This window comes from Molossus molossus, unplaced genomic scaffold (assembly GCF_014108415.1).
Source record: "Molossus molossus isolate mMolMol1 unplaced genomic scaffold, mMolMol1.p scaffold_m16_p_7, whole genome shotgun sequence".
NCBI classification, from domain to species: domain Eukaryota; kingdom Metazoa; phylum Chordata; class Mammalia; order Chiroptera; family Molossidae; genus Molossus; species Molossus molossus.
In genome coordinates this window covers 112677658-112691735 of record NW_023425401.1, presented here as the reverse complement: position 1 = coordinate 112691735, position 14078 = coordinate 112677658, and the positions used below count along the sequence as shown (strand labels likewise).

The 14078-nt window shown below is 46.5% G+C and overlaps 1 protein-coding gene across 5 annotated transcripts in view; it reads left to right on the top strand.

The window, feature by feature from the left end:
* The window catches only part of ESYT2 (extended synaptotagmin 2), a 60650-nt gene that overhangs the window by 34953 nt on the left and 11619 nt on the right, over positions 1-14078 (top strand). For all 5 annotated transcript variants that reach the window (XM_036247500.1, XM_036247496.1, XM_036247499.1 and 2 more), the window contains 7 exons: positions 348-430; positions 1679-1727; positions 2754-2843; positions 3370-3465; positions 9365-9427; positions 12331-12405; positions 13309-13395. In XM_036247500.1, coding sequence (XP_036103393.1) covers positions 348-430; positions 1679-1727; positions 2754-2843; positions 3370-3465; positions 9365-9427; positions 12331-12405; positions 13309-13395 — 543 coding nt within the window. The remainder of the gene's footprint in view (positions 1-347; positions 431-1678; positions 1728-2753; positions 2844-3369; positions 3466-9364; positions 9428-12330; positions 12406-13308; positions 13396-14078) is intronic.

Here is a 14078-nt window from a genome sequence, read left to right as displayed (position 1 = left end):
TTACGCCCCAACAGCTACTCAGCCCCATCTCGTCTGTGGCCACGTTCCCTAGTCTCTGCGGGGTGTTTGTGGCAGTGGTTACTCAAGGACAGCATCTGAGCAGAGCCTGCACCAGGCTGTGGGCCTGTCCTATTCTGGAGCACTGAGCTCGGCTCCTGAGACCTAACCCCATGAAACACACACAGCAGATGTTTCCAGGTGAGGTGTGCGATCAACACCGGGGAAGGTGAGTGCCGCGGAGGACTCGCCGCTGGAGGACGACACATGGTGACACTGGCTGATCTTCATGCCCAGTAGATGACGCTATCAGTAGAAATGTACACTAACACTGGTCATTAATTTTTTAGGCCTTGGTGTATGAACATCCTGGACAGGAATTAGAGATTGAGCTCTTTGATGAAGATCCAGACAAGGACGACTTTCTAGGAAGGTAAATCCTTCGTGACCGAACAGAGCAGAGCCTGGGATTACTCTTTGTTTTTAATAATCTCTCAAAACTAGAACTTTAAAATAGATGTATGTACATGTTATATGTGTTTTTAAGTGGCTGTCATATAACAATTGTCTCCCTTTAGGCTTCCTAACACATTTCATTCCGAACACGTTGCACGGTGAGGGGGGGAAGGCGAGCTCCCAGCCCCGTTCCGGGTGCTCGGCAGCCAGCGTGGCTTGTGGCTCCGCAGGCCAGGGCAGCTCCCAGCCTCGGCACATGCAGGCAGCCTCGCTCTGGCTTGTAGAAAGGGGTTTTTAAATAGTATCGATTTGTTGAGTTTTGTTGGGGGGGGTGTAGTAATTTACACTGAAAACATTAATACTGGTTTATTTGTTCAACTGAAGTAATCAGTACAGCTGAAAGAAGACACAGAAAAATAGAGGACATGAAAGAGGTTCGGCCTTACCAAGAATGGCCTCGTGTGTCATGCTGAGACTTCAGAATTCGCTCATGAAACGGTTTAACAAGGAGCTGCCGAAGGGTTTTAAGCAGAGCATGAGCAGATTCGGTTTGCATTTTAGTAAAACCACTGCGTAGATCGGATTGTCATGATTGAGAGTGCAGAGTGTCAGCCTGCTCGGAGACTTACAACAGGCCAGGAGAGAGACTCGAGGCCTTAGCTGAGACTATGTCAGGGCAGAGAGCAGGAAACCGCGCAGGACCACCCATCCGAGTCACAGTTGCTCCGGGTGGGGCGGGGGCTCCAGTCTTTGCGGTGGAGCTGGGTTATTCCTCGAACATGGAACAGGCTGTCTAGACGAGCTGAGCAAGACCTCTGTGCAGCTCCAGATGCACGGTGGTCTGGAGAGAGGAGTGAGGTGGGGAAGGGGCCGAGGGCTGGTTCAGGTCCCAGTAAGTGAGCCACAGGGAGCACGTTGAAAGGGTTGGTGTTCTTGAGTGTCTGGAGCACGAGGTACATGGCTGCGCTGCAGGGAAGGCCAGCTCCTGTGCAGCTCTAACCTCAGCTCCGCCCGCTGAGTGTGTTGGGCTCCTGGGGACGCTGCCTGATCCCTCCCGGACCTCTGCAGACCTGCTGTGTGCTGTAGCATGCTCTTGGAGGAAGTCTGTTTCTTGTTGAACTGGACCATTCTGCGGCTTTTCTGGAGCCTTTTCACAGCAAACGCCCGACTTGCAGCTGTGAGAAGTGTGTTTCTGCGCCCTGAAGTTGTTGTGTTGTTTCTCTAGTCTCATGATCGACCTGACCGAAGTGGAAAAGGAGCGCCTCCTAGACGAAGTGAGTTTTCTGACAGTCGTGTTCTGTGTGCTGAGCGCTGACTTTTTACTGCCCCCCAACACCAGTGTCCTTAAACCTTAACATCTGTCTCCCAGATACGGAGTGCTCTGGCCTTTCAGGAATAACAAAGTGAAGAATATAAGAGCCAAATCGTAGCATGTGTGTTGGGCACCTACCACATGCTCGACGTTTTTGTGAAGACACAGGCCCACTGTTTTGGGCGGGGCGGGAGGCGGGGCGGCCTGTGAGGGGCTGTCTGATGAGTGAGCCCTGTCAGGATGCTGGGTGCACAGCAGGCGGCATTGTCACATGGACTGTTACCTGTGAACGGCAGGGGCTAGCGGCAAGCAGACACCACTTCCAGCAGGGTATTGCTCTCAGAGTGAAAGTACAGAAAAGGGCAAGTCTGTGGGCTGGCAAAAGATGTATAAGATGTGACAAGTAGAGCACAGTGAACCAAGCCAGCATGTGGTCAGCTGTTGTCAGAGTAGCCGTGCCCCCGTGACCGTCAGCGCCCACCCAGTGAGCACGAGCCTGTTGTCGCAGGTCCTGGTCACGGTCAGTCGTCCTCACACAGGGTTTGGGACTGTCTGACCAATTGCTTTGTGATTTTTAAGGTGAAATAACTGTACTCTTCTGTTATTAGTATGTAGTGATGAATAAAACCAAACACGTTAACATGTTTGATACTGAAATTATCATTTGGGCTCCATATTATATTATCTCTTGGCCATACATAGAAGCTGAGGAGCAGGGAGACATTTGAATCCATATGTGTAATTTAGGGGTGAGACGAGTTAGCGTTTGGGGAGCGTTACGATGGCCCCAACAGCAGGCAGGGATGTTTGCACTCATTGGCATGGACCATGTGCTCACTGAGAGCACTCAGGGCTGGTTGGGGTCACATCCTTGGAGTCCATGCGCAGTGTCGGCGTCACAGGTAGTGAGCAACCTTGATATTATGCAGACTGTTTAGTGTGAATGTTGATTCAGGAGAACTGCTGAACCTGCACATTTTGTCTTCAGTGGTTCACCCTGGACGAGGTCCCCAGAGGGAAGCTGCACCTGAAACTGGAGTGGCTCACACTGATGCCACACGCGGCCCACCTGGACCAGGTGCGTGACGTACTTTCCTGACAGCTGAGATCAGTTCCTTCCAGTGGTGTTGCTGTCGTTGAGCTACAAGGCACTGCGGTGCCTCAGATAAATGAAAGATAACGGGATTTTTAAAAAGAGATTTGCAGTTCATTCACACCTCTTCTATGAGGTGTTCAGATCTCGTACTTGATACCGGCCAGGGGTTTTGGAGGGCCACTGGTCACTCGTCCTTCCTTTGAGTTCCAGAGAGCCTTTCCTCTTTCCACTCTGCTTGTGCGTACTGGGCGGGTTGTCTGTTTCCTCTCTGCTTGTGCGTACTGGGCGGGTTGTCTGTTTCCTCTCTGCTTGTGCGTACTGGGCGGGTTGTCTGTTTCCTCTCTGCTTGTGCGTACTGGGCGGGTTGTCTGTTTCCTCTCTGCTTGTGTGAACTGGGGGGCTTATTTTTCCACTTTCCTATTTTCTTGAGTATCACAGGCATGATTGGGTAGCAAGAGGCTAACACCGTGTGGAAACACGCTTGCTGAGGCTTTTTCCTTCCTCGTAGGTGCTAACAGACATCAGAGCTGACAAAGACCAAGCCAACGATGGCCTGTCCTCCTCCTTGCTGATCTTGTATTTGGATTCAGCGAGGAACCTCCCGGTAGGTGGTGCTGCGGGAGCTGCTGGGCATTCTCTTTGTTTTAGCCGAGAGCCCCAGGGGAGTGGGCTGGCGTCCCTGTGTCAGATCGGTTGTCCTCCAGGATGTTCAGGGTCTCTTCACTCCGCAGTGTTTCATGAGGACATCTCCAGTGCAGAGGGGATTCTTACAGTCCCCCAGCTGTTCGGGAAAAAGATATTCTGTGGAAAGTCACTGAATATTAACATTTTGTTCTCTACTTGGCATGAGAATAAAGGAAGCAGCTCTGATGACAAACCCAGAGCTCACCCTGGCTGCAGCCCAGCCGGAGGGCAGGTGGGGCTGGGGTGCTGAGCGGAGCCTTGGGTGTGCGGACCTACTGCGTGGCCAGCAGACACCTATGGCCCCTGCAGCCCAGAGCGGTGCCCCTCATTTGCATCAGAATTGTTTTGTTCCTAGAAAAAAACCCACAAAGGGCAGTTTTTATAGGTACCGATGGTAACTTGGAGAAGAAACATCAGACATTTTCCATTGTGGGAGGCCTCTGATTCCCCACCACCATATTTTAACCCCATTCTTTATAAATGTTCTGTTATTTTGATAATTTTTGAGCACCCACTGTTCAGCAGGTGGTCATTCTTGTTTTATTTCATTGTGTCAAAGACACAATGGAAAGATGACCGCTCCTAGGTGCGATGTTTGCTCCTGAGGTGATATAAATGTTCGGTTATCCAGTCGTGTGCTTGTCCCCAGAGTCCCTTCTCCCCGTGGAGATAGATGCACAGGGAAGTAGAGCCTAGCTCAGCCCTTCGTGGCCACCTCAGCGTTCCCAGGGCCTCCATTCTGGTCTCACCTCACTGTGGCTGGGTGGTGTCTCCTTTATTTCATGAAATACACACCTTATCTCCGCCCCTTTCAAGGTGTGCATCACTTGGGCTTTGCTCAACAGCGTAGTGTGCATACACTTTGTATATCGGCACACTGTATTTATTTATTCATTTTTTTATTTTTTTGTCTTCACCAGAGGATATTTTTTTTGCATTTATCTTCAGATATAGCGGGAAGGAGAGAGGGAAGAAGAGAGAGAGAGAGAGAGAGAAACATCAACGTGAGAGAAACACATTGATTGGTTGCCACCTGCACAACCCAACTGGGGCCGGGGACAAACTGCAACCAAGATACGTGCCCTTAGCGGGAACCGAACCCTGGACTCCCAGTCCAAGGGCCGACGCTCTAACCACTGAGCAAAACTGGCCAGGGCATGTATTTAAACTTTTTAACAATTAAAATCTGATCGATCATCTATTTATTTTCCTACTGGGAATGTATAATTGAACTCTTTGTATGTAATTGTATGTGTAGTTGGCCCTTAAACAACGTGTGGGTTAGGGCTGCCAGCCCCGGTCAGACATCCACATATAGCCTAATCCTCTGTTTACGGGATTCCCAGCCCTGATCAGAAATACAGCTGCCCCTGAACAACACAGGTGAGCTTTGCGGGGCCACGGAACACATGCTGCTCAAGGTTCGGCTGCCTGTACTCCTTGGTCACAGTTTCTTCACTGACTCACCTTCTTTCCCTTAGAGTGTTACCTTCACCTTTTGGCCCATCTTCTAGTGAGAAGTCTGTGGCTTTATCTGTTATCGTTTCAATTTGGGGGAAGTTGTCCCATTGTTATTTAACCTTTCTACAGTAGAACTTATTTGTATAGTAGAACTTACTGTCTTTGACCGTAATAACATTTGTCATCAAGTCTCTTATCATGCTTGATGGACACGGACCTGGTGTGTTTGAGGATGTACAGAATAGTATTGGTGAGTTGGCCAGAAGGGACTAGGCAGCTCTTCGAACCCTGTGTTGTATCACATTAAATTGACATTTGAATGACGTCACATAAACAAAAAAAAGTGAATTTATCAACCTTTTGTTAAAGGGCACTTTGCGCATGACGTGTGCTCTGCCCACCCGAGGCAGAGGCCCTCCGCAGCACCGCTGCCTGCTGGGTGTTACTGCACACGGAGCATTTGCTGCCAGCCCTCGAGTGCTGTGGGTTCTTTGACTGCCCTTCGCACTGTTCACTGTGCTTCCTGTGTGCATTGACCACAATCCACCATTCTTTGCTTTCTCCTCCCATTTCCACTTTCTTAAGAGTATCTACGAGGGAAACTTTGGGTGTGGCTACTTAAAAGAGAGGCGAGCGTCGGGACTAGTGTTTTGTGAAAACACTGCCTCAGTCTATAGAGCACTATTTGTGAGTTCTCCAGTGTTTTCTGCCTTGTGTGTAATGGAGTCTGCGAGAATGTGGACTGGAGCTTCTGATGCGTCTGCTCCGTGGTGGAATGACGTGGCATGCCCTTCACTTCTCTGCATGGTTTCAGTTACCCTGTGTGCTTGTTTTGTGCTGTTTTGTGAAATGCACCACTGTTGTAACTAACATGGGGACCACATCTGATGAGGAGATGACAAACTGGTGAGTCATGAGGAAGCCCACACACAAGATCCTTCCGTGGAAAAAGCGATGCCACAGTGATGCACTTGATTTCCTCCTGGTTCATCTCAGTGTGGGATGTAAATATTTCTTTGCAGGCTTTCAGAAACCTCCCTCAAATCTGCTTTCTCCTCCTGACCAAACAGAAGTGTTAGAACTAGGCTTTCCTGAGAAGTCCCGCTGTGCCCAGGGGAGGGCCAGTGAAGACAGAGATCAGTCCTTACCCTGTGCTCGTGGCTTCTCCCTCACTGTTTAACCAGAGTCCCCAAGGGAGCAAAAATGACAGTTTGTGAATCAGGTTCGTTTGAGGAACTTAAAGATTTCCCTGGAGGGCATAACTGCATCTCTGACCTTGCTGGGGAAGCCTCTGGTCTCGTCATACCTGTTTCCCAGGATCTGGCTGTGGCACCGGACTCCTGGCCCTGTTCTTGGTCCCTTTACCAAGCAGTTCTCTTACTTTGGGAGGGAAGGAAGCCACCAATGGCTTTTAGTCATTAGTTCAGAGGGTCGCCCTTTCTTGACTAATTACTGATTTAACTCAGTAACTAGTGAGGGTCTTCCAGTTCATTGGTCCTTGACTCTAACAGAGGCGGGGCTTTGCATTTGTGAAGAGCTCTCATTTCTGTTTCCACATGGACAAGGTGGGCAGGCAAAGCATCAATAGTAGGTGTATTGTCCCAGTTTATAGAAGAGGAGAGTCAGGACCTAAGGGTTGGACGAGGTGTTTGGTCACCCCAGCAGTCAACAGCCCCCCCCCTCGCACCTGTATGACCCCCAGTGGTGCATGTTGGCATCTATTTTGCACCACTTTTTTTCTTAATCTTCACCTGAAGATATTTTTTCCATTATTTTTAGAGAGTGGAAGGGAGGGAGGGAGAGCGGGTAGAGAGCAAAACATCAACGTGATGTTTTCTTGCATATGCATATTGGTTTCTTCCTGCATATGCCCTGATTGGGGCTGGGGATGGAACCTGCAACCCACGTACATGCCCTTGACTTGGAATCGAACCCTTGACCCTGTGGTGCTCAGCCGACGCTCTAACTACTGAGCCAAACTGGCCAGGGCCTGCACCACTTTTTAATAAAATAATTTTTGTCTGGCTGGTGTGGCTCAGATAACTAAGTGTCATCCCATGGACTAAGAGGTTCCAGTTCAATTCCCGGTCAGGGCACATGCCTGGGTTGCAGGCTTAATCCCCAGTAGGGAGTGTGCAAGAGGCAGCCAATTGATGTTTCTGTCTCTCTCCCTTCCTCTCTCTCTCTATAAAAACTCAATAAAAACCTACTTAAGTAATAATATAAATAAAATGGTTTTCTGTTGTGGTGTTTCTGATGGACAGTTGCATGGCCAGCTGCTACGGCAGCGTCCTCCTCTGCCAGTGTCCTCCTAGTCACATCTTTCCACTCTGAACACTTCTAACCTGTGTCAGGGCTCTGTTCCCTGCTGTGTAATGTTCTTCTGTGACATTGCTTGTTTATCAGATCTGCCCTTCCTCCTCGATCATCAACGTCACATGCTCTGCTTTGTGATTCGAATATTGGCATCCACAGAATGTTCTGTAAACTAAATGTGAACAGAGGGGCTGCTCCTTTAAGCCCGCTGGTTTTCACACGGCATCAGATCTGTGCCTTCTCACCCCCAGCCTGAGCCTTTTCCTGTCTCTAGGGAAGGCTTCAGACAGGTCCCAGTGCGGGGACGAGTGCACCGCAACTTTACCCTAAGCTGGAAGTGCCCCTTTACAGTGCGGTTCTCCTCCCTGTGACCAAATCCTGGGCTGGAATTCCGGAGGGATGCTGGCGGTGCCCTCTGACTCGGGCCAGCTTGGACCTTTGCCTTCCATGATAACTTGTATTTGTAGAGCACTGTCTAGGGGTGTTACGCGTACAGCTCACGTAGTCCCAGGCATTCATGATCACTTCTCAGATAGGGAGATGACAGGAAGCACAAGGCACTGGGAGGAGAGACCCAGGGTCATCGCTAGTGAGTTGCAGAGCTGCGGTTTGAGCTCAGCATTGACCCAGAGTCCACAGTTTTGACCCTCCCTGTCCACTCCATCCCAGTATGAAATGACTCTGTTACTATTAACGTTTCTGATGCTGTGGAGGGGATTTATGCGAGGTGGGCGGTGTTCACACTCATGTCCCCTTGTAGGAAAAGGCAGCTGGGTAGTGTGGAGACCCTGGTGAGCGCTTTCTCACTACAAGGTGCAGTGGCATTGCTGCTCATTTATGGAGAGTGGCCCAGGTGGAAGGTGGAGGCCTTGCACTGGGCCCTTCCCTAGTGCACCTGGATGATCTGGTCTGTGTCACCTCCAGGCCTGTGCAGCTTTCACAACCTCACATGGCCCCCCTGCACTCTCACCCCTCCCCCCCCCCGCCCCGCCACTGCCTCTGGCCCTGCTTTTCTGTCACTGATGCATTTAGCACACAGCCCACCTGTTCAGAGAGGCTTCCGAAAGGTTTATCAGTCCTCACACCTCAGGCAGCGGTTCCCAGCCTCACCTGTCCAGGCTTCCCCCAGAGATGCACCCAGTGGGCCTGGTGCTCTAGAGCTGAGCAGGTGGGTGCAGCAGCCTGGGCTGAGCCTGCTCTCACATCCCATTTGTTCCTCTTGGCCAGACGCTACATCCCCTCTTCTGGCCCAGCCTGCCACAGTCCCCCTTTCTTCATGATAAAATCTGTTGTTTGTAAAAAAATATATAATAGAATTCAATTTGAAAATGATAAAATCTTTAATCTTACATGTTGGTCTTTGAAGGAGCTTGCAAAAAACTTGGTCTTGCCCTTTTGAGGGCCAGAAAGTAGTGAACTTACAGATTCAATAGAAGTAGGACATATGACCCATAATAATAGAACCTTAAAGCCAGAGAAACTTGAGTTCATCAGCTTCAACCTGTTTGTTCTTGGGAAAGAATGGGAGACAAAGTAGACAAGGCCCAGTTCTGCTGCGGTTTTGCACGAAGAGTGAATTTCTGAAGGAAGAAAAGTGACGTCTGCGATTACAGGATGTAATGTGGCTTTGAGAGTCATTTGGGCATCTTGGCCCCTTCGATGACTGCAGATGGAACCTTTAGTGTAATTATAGGTGTTTTAGAGGTTTATTTAAGCAAAGGATAGTAAATAGAATCCCTTCTTCAATTATCACTATTGGATTTTTCAAATTCTGAAAATAAGAGGAATAGTAACCACAGAGAAGGACTTGTGTTTTGATATTTATAAATTAAAGGTTCCTTCTAAGATAAAATTGTGAGTGTAAAGAAAAATTTTACAAATGATTTTTTTTACTGTTTTGTGTAATTCGTGTTGGTGGTTTTTATTTAAAAGTTTTTTATTTAAAGATTTTTGCATAAATGTTCATGTCATTAACCTTACATCAACTCCTCATTGCATGTTTTATTAACCCTTGGTGTATTCGTTTTCTTCTGACTTGAAAGAGTAACCCATTAGAATTTAACCCCGATGTCTTGAAGAAGACCGCGGTTCAGAAAGCCTTAAAGGTAAACCAACGGTTTTCCCTTCGCAGAGTTCGTTAAGACATATTGAAAGAGATGATGCTTTAATCCACATGGGTTTATTATTGATTAGTAGTAGTTGTCATTGAAGAGAGCCTGCTTTTGTTACCCAAGAACTAGTAGTTACAGAATTTAAGTCAACTTTGAAGATACATTTTATCAAGTCCCAATGTAATAAATTAGTCTGCCCTGTTGACCTTAGGCAGCAGTATCTAAGGTGGTTTTAAATCATCTGTGTTTTAATTGGATTTGCTTTTGTAAAAATTGTGAACTGGAGGTTCTCTTTAGAGTCTTAACCAGTCTTCAGATTCCGTTTGGAAGGCACACCTTGCACACCATGACTGTCTGTTTAAACATCACCTCTTCCAATATGCCGAGCCAGGCCGTCTCTGCTCAGGCGAGCTCAGAGCTGCCGGCGCTGCTGGGTGCGGGAGCAGATCTGTCGAGAAGCTTCAGTTCCGTTCAGTGAGGTGTATTGAAAACTAAGCTCCACTCTCTAAAACACCATGAGCATGTATTTTCTGGCTAAATTGTTAAAGTTTTCTGAGACTTACAATGTTTTATTATGGTTTCTTCGAACATTCTAGGCTTAAATATTTGAGGGGAAGATTTAAATGTAATTATTTTAAGAAAATTCCATAGAAAGGAATCAGGAATGTTTTTAAATCTGTTTCTTCTAGAATGATGTTACATGTCAAAAGTGAGGAAGACTAGTAGAGCCCTCCCTGCTCCCTGCACCGAGGAGACGAGGTGTGGCTAAGTCTTGAAATAGCTGTTCCCACTGAAACTCTGGAAGGAACTGTACCCACAGGCTTCCCTCCCCATGTCCATGTCATGCCCAGAGCAGGCTGTGGCCGAGAATACCCGGGTCACAGCTCCAGCGTGACCACTCCTCAGGAGGCCTGTGCAGAGTTAATCCTCGGCATTTATGGAACGGAAGTGGCAGTGTCTTCTGGACTGTAGTAGTGAGGGAATTGAACAAGATCGTACATGGGAAGTGCTCCATGCAGCCAGTACAGTGTGTTCATTTCAGCCTCCTGTAACCTAACAACCGGGTTCTGGAAATGGTACCATCTCATTTTATAGACATGAAAACTGAGGCTCAGCTAGCTCGGCTGAGGGGCCTTAGTCTAGTGTAAGGAGCTGAGATACAAGTCTGGACAGTGATGACTCGTTTTCATGAGACCTTGTGTCTCTGGTTGTGCTCATGTGATTTGAATGTGGACAAATGGTAGAAAACTCAGTGGTTTGGAATCTGAAACATCATCTATTTTAAGGTACATCATTATTTTATGTACCACGAAGAAAGAAAATGTGTCAGGGTGATAGTGTTTATTCCATACTTTCTGGAAGGATTTCAGACTTAGGACGGCAGGTTCACTGTGTCTCACGTGCACACAGAAGTCAGTGTGAGCACAGTGGTGGGAGAAGGAGCAGAGCTCATCTCACTGCTGCACCTTCTCGGGAGCAGACGCGGCAGGTCAGCAACTGAGTCTCTTTGTTTTCAGAGTTCAAGCTTAACAAAAAAATCGTGTCTTAAAGTTGACAAATATAGTAAGTTTCTAGGAATGAACGGCTACTTTTTCAGACATGAGAAGTATATTAGTTAAAATACACACTCAGCTTCTGAATCAGATTCAGAAGTAGTTGTAGCTCCAGCCAGACAGAAGTTAACCCCCTCGAGTGGCACAGATTGTGGCTCAGGGCTCTGCCCTGCTCTGCTCACTGCCTTCCTCCAAAAGGGGTCACCAGGAAGGAGCAGGATGAACACCTCTCCTTTTAAGGCCAAACTGTCACCTGGCCACACCCAACTACAAGGAAGGGTCAGAAATAGAAACTTTATTTACAGAGGACTTGGCTCAGCTAACACTCCAGGGTTCTAATGGTCAGGGAAGAAGGAGAAAGTGGACTTAGGGGGGAAGTAGTATTTTCTGCCACAGTAGTCTGTAGCCTTTGAATTTTTTAACAGTATTTATTTCATTTTGCAGAATTCATTCACATCAAAAAGATGAACCAGAAAATAGATTATCGCAGTAGGTTTGGGCTAGTAATATTTTATTCCAATAATCATGAATTTGATGCTTATTTTTGTCATTGCTGAAGTATGGATTGACTTTAAAATTGTTTAACTAAAAAACATTTTTGTGATCTAATTAATTTCCACTAACAGACATACTTAATTGCATCTTCTGTGGGGCTAAGTTATAAATAAACCTCATGTCTCAATATGTTGTGTTTTACTGTTTTCTTCTATCAGCTCTCTGTGCTAAAGTATGCTTCTTACCATTTTAAAAATTATATCTGTCTGCTTAATGTAATGCAATTCTAGACTAATGTTCATTCTTCCAGTCAAAATTACTTAGCCGCTGGCCAGCAAGATTTGATATCTGATAGCTACATGTTTGAACAGAAGATACTAAGTTAAAAATGTAAAAACATTTCTGACTCTTTGTAGTATTTTTATTATTCCAACCAGAGGGCTGTTCTGAATCATATACTCTTTATTTGTCCTTGCTCATGTCTTTCTGTTCATTCATTGCACTTTATTTATTTTGTTACCCTGGTAAAATATGTTTTTAGAGCTGGAATTAACATTAAAGATATTCAGAAGATTTCTTTTTTCCAAAGTAGCTTGCTCTAAAAATAAAAGAACTCAACATTTAAAAATTGTGTAAATAGAAGTTTTCCAAGTGTCTTTCTTGGTAGCTACAATTATGGTTTGGGGTGTGCTTAGCAGTCCTTCCCCAATTAAATTGTTCCCAGATAGTCCCTGTAACTGCAGTCTCAGAAGTAAATAGAAATGACTTTTAATATAGTCAACAATTTCATTTTTAACAAGCCCATCTCAGGATGTTTGTTTATTTTGTCTGTTTTTTGTTTTTGGGTAGTCCGGGAAGAAAATAAACAGCAACCCCAACCCTCTTGTGCGGATGTCAGTTGGGCACAAGGCCCAGGAGAGCAAGGTAAGGCCACATGCCAGTTTCCGATGGCAACACTGTTACTCTCGCCAGTCAGGTAGGGCCTGTCAGTCAGGGAATGGTGTAGCCTCGAGACCACTGATTTCCACAGCTTTCTTAAAATAACATTGAACAATAACATGAATGTGCTTTTGCTTGATTTCATGGGTAGATGGAAGTTTTCTTTGACTGCTCTGTAAATATTTTGTTTAAAAGATAACCAATGATGCTTAAAATTCAACAAATGCAGTTTTGTCAGGAATTGAGAGAGAACATTGCCATTGCTACAGTGTATTCATTCTCCTTTCCTGATTTGAGAGCAAGGATTTCAGGAATTGTTTAAAGTTACAGACCTTGTCCGGCCAGTGTGACTGGCTCAGTGGCTGAGTGTCGACCCATGCACCAAGAGGACACCAGTTCGATTCCTGGTCAGGGCAGATGCCCAGGTTGTGGGCCCGATCCCCAGCAGGGTCATGCAGGAGATGGCCAGTCGATGTTCTCTCTCATCAAAGTTTCTTTCTCTCCCTCTCCCTTCCTCTGTCTCTGAAATCAATAAAGGAAAAAAAGTCACAGGCCTTTGTTCACTTTCTCACAGTTAGTGTGAGAAGCCTCCTGAATGCAGCCCTGTGTGGGTCATGGGGAGGTACCGAGGAAGGCCACGCTGAGCAGATGAAACCTCAGTCCCCGGGATGGGCACGCAGGCTGGGATTCTGTAACAGCTCCCTGGCACACTCCAGAAGCTTTGGACCCTGTCTTTTGTACACTTTCCACAATTAGTACATAATGGTACATGCTCAGTAAAAGTATGTCTTGGAATTTAATGAAAGTCACCCTAAGCTTCCAAACCCGTGAATGAATAAACACAGAAAGTAAGTATCCACGGGGCTGATTTTCGGGTATTTCTTTCAGATTCGGTACAAAACCAATGAACCTGTGTGGGAGGAAAACTTCACTTTCTTCATTCACAATCCCAAGCAACAGGACCTTGAAGTCGAGGTATTTTATTTGCATTCTTAATATATTTATGAAATATAATCAACGTACAACGAACGAGCTGCACGTATTTGAACAGACTTCTCACAGACCTATCACCATAATCAGTACTTTTGTCAATCTTATCCCTAGACGTTTCAGACTCTATGATACAGTAAATGTGTTTTGTTTTGTTTTTTAATTTTAAACTTTTGATTGAATGTTACTGATATCTAGAAATGGAGTTGATTTTGTATGTTGGCATCATATTGTCAACCCTGCTGAACTTACTTATTGGTTCTGGTAGCATTTTTTAGGCTATTTCAGGATTGTCTTCCACACAGGCAGTCGTGTTGTCTGCTAATCATAAAGCACTGCTGCTTCCGTGTTTGCAACCTGGTGCCTGACTTCCTCATCTCGCCGTGCACCCTGCCCAGCTTCGGGCCTCCACGTGGAGTAAACCTTGCTTCCTCGGGTCTTGGAGGGGAGCCTTAGGGCATCGCCCTTCAGCCTGAAGTTTGAGGACATTTTCTCCTTCTCCTGCTACTAGTTTGCTGAGAGTTTTGTCATCAGTGGATGTGGGATTTTATCACAGGCTTTTCTGCAACTGTTGAGACGATCATCTGGTTTTCCTGAGTTTGTAAATATAGTGGAACACATTTTTGATTTTTAGGTGTTGAACATTACAAACCTGTATGTGGTTTTCA